Source organism: Bos grunniens, chromosome 18 (genome assembly GCF_055505025.1).
Source record: "Bos grunniens cultivar Pamir isolate PY7600 chromosome 18, Bosgru_T2T1.0, whole genome shotgun sequence".
In the NCBI taxonomy this organism is placed as follows: Eukaryota; Metazoa; Chordata; class Mammalia; order Artiodactyla; family Bovidae; genus Bos; species Bos grunniens.
The window spans coordinates 48,612,146-48,621,675 of NC_141182.1; the positions used below are offsets into that span (position 1 = coordinate 48,612,146).

The 9,530-nt window shown below is 49.2% G+C and overlaps 1 protein-coding gene across 1 annotated transcript; it reads right to left on the reverse strand.

Annotated features, from left to right (window-relative positions):
- Window positions 1–6,223: 6,223 nt before the first annotated feature.
- Window positions 6,224–8,548, reverse strand: LGALS7 (galectin 7). The gene is made up of 4 exons (XM_086352359.1): window positions 8,402–8,548; window positions 7,917–8,005; window positions 7,041–7,242; window positions 6,224–6,408 (listed from the first exon to the last, which is right to left on the reverse strand). Exons 1-4 carry the CDS (start codon window positions 8,546–8,548, stop codon window positions 6,295–6,297), a joined length of 552 nt encoding a protein of 183 aa, XP_086208485.1. The 3' UTR covers window positions 6,224–6,294.
- Between the last annotated feature and the right edge of the window lie 982 nt (window positions 8,549–9,530).

Here is a 9,530-nt window from a genome sequence, read left to right on the forward strand (position 1 = left end):
ATTCCCAAAGATTTCTTAAATAGGACACAAAGGCACACACCATAACAGAAAAAAAAACAAAAACAAAAAAAAACCCCACACCTGATATTGCGGAACTCATCAATTAAATACTTCTGCTCTGAGAAAGGCATAAACAATGAAAAGACTTTAGGTTTTTGTTTTTAGTCTGTTTACCCAAAGAAGAATACATGTTACATATTCACAATACATATATTTGGCAAAGAACTATATCCAGAAAGTATAAAAAACTCACATATTAATAAGAAGAAAGCAAACAATCCAATTAAAATTGGCAAAAGATTTGAATAAACAAGTCTCAGAATATACAAATGGCCGGCAAGCACATAAAAGGATGCTCAACGTGAGTAGTTACAGGAAAATGCAAAGATGCAAATTAAAACTACAATGAGACACAAATACAGATCCACTTGAATGGCTGCTGCTGCTGCTGCTGCTGTTGAGTCGCTTCAGTCGTGTCCGACTCTGTGCGACCCCATAGACCGCAGCCCACCAGGCTCCCTCGTCCCTGGGATTCTCCAGGCAAGAACACTGGAGTGGGTTGCCATTTCCTTCTCCAATGCCTGAAAGTAGAAAGTGAAAGTGAAGTCGCTCAGTCGTGTCCGACTCTTTTCGACCCCATGGACTGCAGCCCACCAGGCTCCTCTGTCCATGGGATTTTCCAGGCAAGAGTACTGGAGTGGGGTGCCATTGCCTTCTCCGACTTGAATGGCTACAATTAAACAAACCAACAAACCTGGCCATACTACATGCTGATAAGGATGTGAGGTACCAGAGCTTTCATTCATGGCAAGTAAGCATGTAGCATGGTTCAAGTACACTGGAAAACAATTTGACAGTTTCTTAGAAGGCAAGCATACACTCATCATTTGACGCAGCATCTCAACTCCTAGGTATTTAATCAAAACATATGGACAGGTACTTCCCTGGTGGTCCAGTGATTAAGACTTTCCTTCCAATGCAGGGGATTCAAGTTGGATCCTTGGTCAAGAACCTAAAATCTCGCATGCCTTGTGGACAAAAAACCAAAACATAGAAGCAATATTGTAACAAATTGAATAAAGACTTTAAAATCTGTACACATTAAAAAAAAAATCTTAAAAAGAAAATACATCCACACAAAGATTTGTCCATACCACTCTAGTTCATAATCACTAACACTAGAAACAACTCAAAAATCCATCAACAGGTGAATAGGTAAACTGCAGTGTGGTCATACAATGGTTACCATTCAGAATGAGTGGCTGCTACATGCAAATACATGAATGAACTCCAAAAACAAGCTGAACAGAAGTAGCCAGGCAGAAAAGAGCACATCCTACACTGTTATACCAAGTTTAGAGCAAGAAAAACCAGTTTATGCTGATAGTAAACAGTTCAGTGGCTAGCAGTTGCTAAGAGCGCTTGAGAAGAGGTGATGGAAATATTCTGTGCCCTGACTGTGATGTTAGCCCCACAACCACATGCATTTGTCAAAACTCATGGCACTGTACATGCAGGGTGAATTTTATTGTATGAGCAATATACCTCACAGCTATACTCCAATAAAAAGTTTAAAAAAGAAAAATCAGACATACAAAAATCATTAATATGTATGTATTATAAAAAAAATACACCTCAATAAAGCTGATATTAAAAATTGAAACAAGAAAAGAAATAAAACATGATTTCCCAGTGGTTTAGACCCCAAGCTGTGGAATCTCCTTCACCAGGTATTTAATCAAAACATATGGACAGGTATGGAGCAGCTCTGGTCCCTGCTCCACCATCTACATGATATGTAACCTTGATCAGGTCACTTCACTTCCTTGTGCATCAGATGTCTCCTTTGCAAAATAGGAATAATAAGACTATACTACACTGCTGCTGCTGCTGCTAAGTCGCTTCAGTCATGTCCGATTCTGTGCGACCCCATGGACTGCAGCCTTCTAGGCTCCTCCGTCCATGGGATTTTCCAGGCAAGAGTACTGGAGTGGGTGTCATTGCTTTCTCCGATACTATACTCAGTTCAGTTCAGTAGCTCAGTCGTGTCCAACTCTTTGTGATCCCAGCACGCCAGGCCTCCCTGTCCATCACCAACTCCCAGAGTTCACTCAGACTCAGACTCACGTCCATCGAGTCAGTGATGCCATCCAGCCATCTCATCCTCTGTCGTCCCCTTCTCCTCCTGCCCCCAATCCCTCCCAGCATCAGAGTCTTTTCCAATAAGTCAACTCTTCGCATGAGGTGGCCAAAGTACTGGAGTTTCAGCTTTAGCATCATTCCTTCCAAAGAAATCCCAGGGCTGATCTCCTTCAGAATGGACTGGTTGGATCTCCTTGCAGTCCAAGGGACTCTCAAGTCTTCTCCAACACCACAGTTCAAAAGATCAATTCTTCGGTGCTCAGCTTTCTTCACAGTCCAACTCTCACATCCATACTATACTACTCAGCCATAAAAAAGAACGAAATAAGGCCATTTGCAGCAATTTGGATGCAACTAGATTATAACTTGGATTGAAACTAGAGATTATCATACTAAACGAACGAAGTTAGAAAGAGAAAGACAAATACCAAATGATATCACTTATATGTGGAATCTGAAAGATGACGTATAGAATCACAGAAATAGAGAATAGATTGGTGGTTGCCAAGGGGGAGGGGTTGGGGGAGGGATGGAGTGGGAGGTTGGGATTAGCAGATGTAAACTATTATATATAGGCTGGCTAATAGAGGATATATACAGGATAACAAGGTCTTACTGTGTCGTACAGAGAACTATATTCAATATCCTGTGAGAAATCATAAATGGAAAAGAATATTTTAAAAAGGAATCTGTATGTATATATGTATGTAAAGCTGAGTCACTTTGGTGTACAGCAGTGATTAACACAACACTGTAAATCAACTATACTTCATTTTGAAAAAGAAATAATTTTTAAAATTAAAAAAATAAAAAATTATTGTCTTTCTATAAATGAAAAAAAAGTATCTATCTCAGAGTGTCATTTTAAGGACTGAATGGTTAGCACAGTGACTAACAACACATAGTAGGGACTCAGGAAATATTAGCTAAATATGTATGTAAATATATATATATTCCAACTTCCCCAGAATGTACAATGTAGATAAATTATTACAGAAAAATGCCTAGAAGGAAGTACACTAATACATCGAGTGGTTATTTCAGAGTGGTGAAATTGTGGGTGATTCAAAAAATCTTGTTAAAGATTGTACAGTAAATATGCATATATTTTCTAATCACAATGGAGTGTGTAAAAAATGGTGAAAGCTTTGGGCTGATGTAAGTCCAAGGAAACTGAAAAACTAAAGTACAGTTTGCATGCAGGGGATGCTTTGACACCAGTAGACATCCATGGGGCCTCAAGTGGCCTAAGTTGTGCTACTCCTTACAATGGAGCCCTGGGGAGCCAGCAAAATGAAAGAAGAAAAGTCTCAGTATAGGGAAATGCAGCTGATTTTTGTGTGTTGACTATGTGTCCTGCTATTTTGCTGCATTCATTCATTAAGCTTTTAATAATAGGGTGAGGGGAACTTTGGGCTTCCCGGGTGGCTCAGCTGTAAAGAATTTGCCTGCAAGGCAGGAGACACAGGAGATGTGGGTTCGATCCTGGGTCGGGAAGATTCCCTGGAGGAGGGCATGGCAGACCACTCCAGTATTCTTGCCTGGAGAATCCCATGGGCAGAGGAGCCTGGTGGGTTATGGTCCATTGGGGTCACAAAAACTTGGACACGACTGAAGCGACTTAGCACACACACACGGGGAAAATTTTAGGGAATCCTACATATAAGATCATATCATATATATATGTTATAATTCATATATATATGTATTTCTTGACATGAAAAAAACAGTTTAAAATACAATACAAACTTCAGTTTTTTCCTGAGCAATTTATGAATAAGTTGCCAATATATTGCCTCTTTACCTCCAAATACTTTACTCTGTATTTTGTGCAAATAAGAACATTCTCCACTATCTATACGGTAAGGCAGAGATGAAACCAGTAAATTAACACAGATGAATCATTACCATCTACTGCTCAGAACCTAACCACGTTTGTGGTTGTGCCAGTAAAATGCCTTACTTTTCACTCTATTTTCTGAAATTTGTACCGTATTGGTATGTTATCTACAAACATTTTAAAATGTTCAATAACGATATGAAAACACATACATAAAATAAAAATTAATTCACTTAACAATGAGCCCTGGAGTTCCAGTGGATGCCAGACTGGTCTCCGCAGGGGACCCCTTATTCCACTGTCCCTGAGAAACATACTCAGAAAGGCTGGCCATGGGGATAGGTACCTGCAGTTGGAGGTTTGCAAAGTGCAGGATAAGTTCGGGTCATGAAAGGGCTCGAACTGGCGCCCGGGGTTGGTGGTCCCACAGGATTTTGCACCCCTCTTCAAGGTGCTTGTGTAAGTCGCTTCAGTCATGTCAGACTCTTTGCGACCCTATGGAGCCTTCCAGGCTCCTCTGTCCATGAGATTCTCCAGGTAAGAATACCGGAGTGGGTGGCCGTTCCCTTCTCGAGGGGCTCTTCCCCGACCCAAGATTGCGATGTGGGCAGCGGCCAGGAGGGGGCAGCATGTCACTGGCTTCGCAAGGTACTAGGCTGAGAAACATCCCCCCAGGGGAGCGGCTCTGGACTTTCCCAACTCCTGGTATGCGGTGCACGCTCCCTCCAACCTCTCTCCATCAACTGCTTGAGACCATCCGCCGCTGCGAGCACCTCAGAGAGGGTGCGGGAGTCGGCGGGGGAGGGGGGCACTCCGTGGTATGGACTCCTCTCCCCACAGTGGCCAGAAAATCCCCACCTGGCACTCGGGGCTGACTTGGCTTCTAAGTTGTACCCCGCCCCTCGTTCCCCCTCCAGAATCCCTGGGGGAAGGGGCAGTTCAGGGCCATCAGGCGAGCCAAGGAGGAAGTGTGAGAACAGCGCCCTAGAGGGCAGCAGGGACACAGGAGCCGGCACTTCGCGTTCCGGACCCCGCCAGTGTGCGTCTGCCTCCGGGCGCGAACTGGCGGAGACTGTCCCATCTCGGGGACAGAAAAGTAGGCCGGCAACGCCCGGATCCCTTCCAAGCCTGAACCCGCCCCAGCGGAGGGCTGGAAAGCCTGGGGAGCCAGGAAGCGGGGGCAACTGCAGAGAGGCCGAGATTCACACATCATCTCCGCGAGACTGGGGTCTCCAAGGGACCTGTTTGCAGGCTGACCAACCGCTGGGGGGGTGGAGAGGGGGGGAGGCGGTGGTGGCTGTTATACCCTCAGAGGGGGCGCCAAGGGTGGGCTTAGTAGTAATTCGTGCTCAGACTCTTTGCAACCCCATGGGCCGTAGCCCGCCAGGCTCCTCAGTCCATGAGATTTCCCAGGCAAGAACACCGGAGGGGGTTGCCATTTCCTCCTCCAGATCTTCCAGACCCAGGGATCGAACCCATGTCTCCTGCATCTCCTGCACTGGCAGGTCGGTTCTTTACCACTGAGCCACCTGGGAAGCCCAAGGGAGGGCTTCAGTTCAGTTCAGTCGCTCAGTCGTGTCCAACTCTTTGAGACCCCATGGACTGCCGCACGCCAGACTTCCCTGTCCATCACCAACTCCCGGAGCCTACTCAAACTCATGTCCATCGCTTTGGTGAGGGCTTGGGCTCCTCCAGACTCCCTCAGTCAACTCCACCGCATTATCACCTGGCTCCTCCGTAAAGTGCAGCAGGAAGGCGAGTCAAAGCCCCACCCCCACCCTCTCCAAGCCTCCAGGAATAGAAATTGCCCTCGGAGATTCAGGGTCGGACCCACCTGGGCCACTTTGTGACCATTAGCCATTGTCTTTACCTCTCTTCCCTGATAGTGCAGTTAAAGAATCCCCCTGCAATGCAGGAGACCCTGGTTCGATTCCTGGGTCAGGAAGATCCGCTGGAGAAGGAATAGGCTACCCACTCCAGTATACTTGGCCTTCCCTTGTGGCTCAGCTGGTTAAGAATCGCCCACAATGCGGGAGACCTAGGTTCGATCCCTGGGTTGGGAAGATCCCCTGAAGAAGGGAAATGCTCCCCACTAGTATTCTGGCCTGGAGAATTCCATGGAATGTATAGTACATGGGGTCGCAAAGAGTCGGACACAACTGAGCGACTTTAACTTCACCTCTCTGAACTTGCTGCTCTTGTCTATATGAAGGAGACACTGACACAAGACAGGCGCACAGATGAGGGACTAAAGACTTTATTTGCCATCCAAGACCCCTGCCCCGGGTCTCCGCCAGCCCTCCTGGGAAGGCTCAGAAGATCTTCACCAACTCCAGCTGCAGGTCCCCGCCCACCTCCAACGCGCGCACGCGCCCTGGCGGGATCCGGTACCGGAAGTGGTGGTACTCAGAGTCTGCGATGACCGCCTGCAGGGACGAGGAGACACTGCTTAAGGTTCCCCAGGCAACTGCGGGGTTATTCCCGGCTCGTGCCCACGCGGCGTGACCTAGGCATGCACGCAAGCCCCCACTGAGAAAGAGGTCTATTATTCAATGAAGCCCCTTGTCATGAGGATTAAATGAGTTCATTGTTGACACCTGAGTGCTTTTTAAGCTTTGGCAGTGATGCAGTTGCCAGAATTCCTGGATGCATCGCCTTCCTCGGACGCACAGAAAGTGAAGAACAGCCCGGGTAGTGGAAGGTCTTCAATGACCACCCCCGGCTGGGACTTATTCGGGGTCCTGTCTTCCAAGTCGTCCATTTCCCTGTCCCAGAACTGCTACCTCAGACGCCAGTGGACAGGGAACAGGATAGAGGATGTCCACATCTTCCGGCTGGACTCCCACCCTTTGAGCACTTGGCTCTCACTGTCTCGTCCTTGCTACCGACACATGCCTACCCTCTGACAGTAGTGCGCTTGCGCCAGGGGAGGTGAGGAACTGGGGAGGCCCTGCCCACCTTGGCCACGCCTTTGATCCCAACCTCTGCCAAGAGCCTTCCTGGCCTTGCCAAGGGAAGAGATGTGGGTGTTGGAGCCCGCCCTGTGGAAGAGACACACCTTGAAGCCTTCTTCAGTGGCAATGAGGAGCACGTCGAAGGGCTGCCCTCGCTGGAAGGGAATGCCTGAGCCCCGCTCCTCTGCGCCCCAGGTGCCGCGCTCCAGGGTGTTGAAGACCACCGTGGACTCGTCCAGGCGGGGGTTGAAATGCAGGGCGGCATCACTGCCGGGTTCCTCACCGCACAGCAGGTTCACGTAGAACCTGGCAGGTGGTGGAGAAGAAGAACATTGGATAGAGGAGTTACCCTTTGCCAGAGCACATCCATATTTACAGGAACGTGAGAGCCACACACCAGGGAAAGAGGGGAGATGGACTGGAGACCATGGAGCCCAGATCCCAGGGCACCCAAAAACCAGTGGGAGACCTGGACACACATTCACCTAGACCAGGGCCTGGGTCCCCCTCATTTCCAGAGTCTGGGAGATGCCAAGGACTCATGGTCCTGAAGACCAGGGTGCTCCCACTTCCCAGAGGGCTGGGACAATACCAGGGACCCCCAAATTCCCAGGCACTGTAGATTCTCAGAAATCCTGAAGATCCCCACCCAGGAAGCCCTAGGATTGATTGCCTAGGCCTCCTACATGCTGCCCAGGGCACCTGTGATTCATAGGTTATATTTCCAGAGTGGCTGTGCACTTGGACTTGTCATGAGATTGCCCTGGAACCCCCAGATTCTTTGATGTAGGGTCCCCACCTGCACAGTAATGGGACAGGTAAGTGAGGACGTCAGATTCCAGGAGGGCAGAAATAGCCTGGGGATTCCAACATCCTGGTGGGCAAAGTTAGCCTGGGGTTTTGTTCTCTGGGCTGTAAAAGTGGGGTTCACTGAGCCTGGAAACCTCCCACCCATTACCGCTGAGGCTCGGGGGTCTCACCTGCCAGCCTTGTCGGGGACTAAACCACGAATTCTCAACACAGTGCCCACTCGGATGCCCTCGGGCAGCGAGGTCTTGTGGGGGACGTTCTGCAGCAGCCAGAGTGGATCAGGGAGGCAGAGGAGAGAGACAAGTGGGTCAGCTGTGTGGAGAACATGACCAGGACGCAGAGCAGCAGAATCAAAGAGAAGAAAGGGCACAGAGACACGGGAAAGAGAACCGGGGGTGCAGAGGAACACAGAGACTCAGCAGGAAGATACTCAGAGGGACAGAAAGATAGACAGTAAGGGGAACCAATGTGGGGAGGGGTGAGAGCGTGGGGATGGATTGGGTGAACCCAGAAACGGCAGCCCAGAACATTCTGGCACAACGGAACACCCGCTTTCTCCCTGAAACAGGAGCCCTCAGCCAAGCCCCAGCCCCTCCCCTCTGCCAGTGCAGCCTTGGGTCCAAACCCCTCAAGCCCCCACACTGCGAGCACTCACAAAGCTCCCGGCCATGGCTGGAACAGCGGGACGGCAGTGGCAGTGGCGTGGCTGCTGGGACCTTAAATCAAAGCAGGGTGTGCCTGGTCCTGGTGACTCAGCCTTTCCACACCCACCACCCACACCTGGCACAGACCCTGGGGCCATGCTGGCCCAGCACCCTCTTTCTAGGGCCTCTGATGCCCCTGCCATCCTGAGGATTCCCAGGTGTACGGTTCCTCCCCTTTGAGCTAATAGTGATAGAGACAGTTAACAATAATAACCATACCAGCACAGCACACAGCGTGGAAGGCTTGTTGAGACACCATCCCTCCAGCCCTACCTTCCTGCTGCCTGGTGGAGAGAGAAGACTCTCACATCCATTCCATCATGGAAAATCTGAGTCCTGAGAGGCGAAGCTGTGAGCTCAAACTCTGCGCCCTCTCTCCCAGGTTAGGACCTGCTGCCTAGGGCTAAGGATGGGTCTCCCCTGAAATTCCAGTTGATGCTTCTGTAATATAATAATAACCATGGCAACAGGATAATGATAGGAAAGGCAGCTAAGAGGACAGGATATTCTGCCCAGTGGTCAAAGCTGTATCCTTGGTGCCTAGTGCAGTGCCTGGCACACAGTAAGTGCTCAGTAAATGTGGATGAAAGAAAGAAGGAAAGATAATGAGAAGTGCCACTGACAAAGCCTCGGGCTTGCCTAGCATGTGGGAGAGACCACTGATCTCTGACAGGCCACTGAGCATAGGGCCCCTGTCACCCTTATCTGACAGATAAGGAAACTGAGGCTCAGAAAGGAGAAGCAGTTTGCCCAAGAAACACAACTAAGTAGAACCATGTAGACTGTGTGTCTGGCTTTCTTCATCTCTGGAAGTTCCTCTCTGGTTTTTTCTCCAGGATGCCCTAGTCTCTGGCTGTCCTGTGTCTCTGTCCTGCCCTGTCTCTCTCACATGTTCCTGTCTATTTCTCTTCTTTGAGTCTCTCTCCTTCCACCTCCCAGAATGGCCTCCTCTGTCCTACCTGGTGTTCAAGATAAGGGAAGGGAGTGGGAGGGGGGGAAGGGTGGCCCCTCTGCCCAGGCCAAGTCCCCACAGCCCAAGGCTCCTGAAGGGGCATGCAGGTATGAAGGGTGGTGTGAGAG

Coding starts and splice junctions, on each gene's coding strand:
- LGALS7 (XM_086352359.1), bottom strand. CDS start 8,548: ATGGCCCCAGGGTCTGTGCCAGGTGTGGGTGGTGGGTGTGGAAAGGCT. Junction 7,243..7,916: donor GTCCCCGACAAGGCTGGCAG/GTGAGACCCCCG, acceptor ACCACCTGCCAG/GTTCTACGTGAACCTGCTGT. Junction 6,409..7,040: donor CCACTGAAGAAGGCTTCAAG/GTGTGTCTCTTC, acceptor TCGTCCCTGCAG/GCGGTCATCGCAGACTCTGA.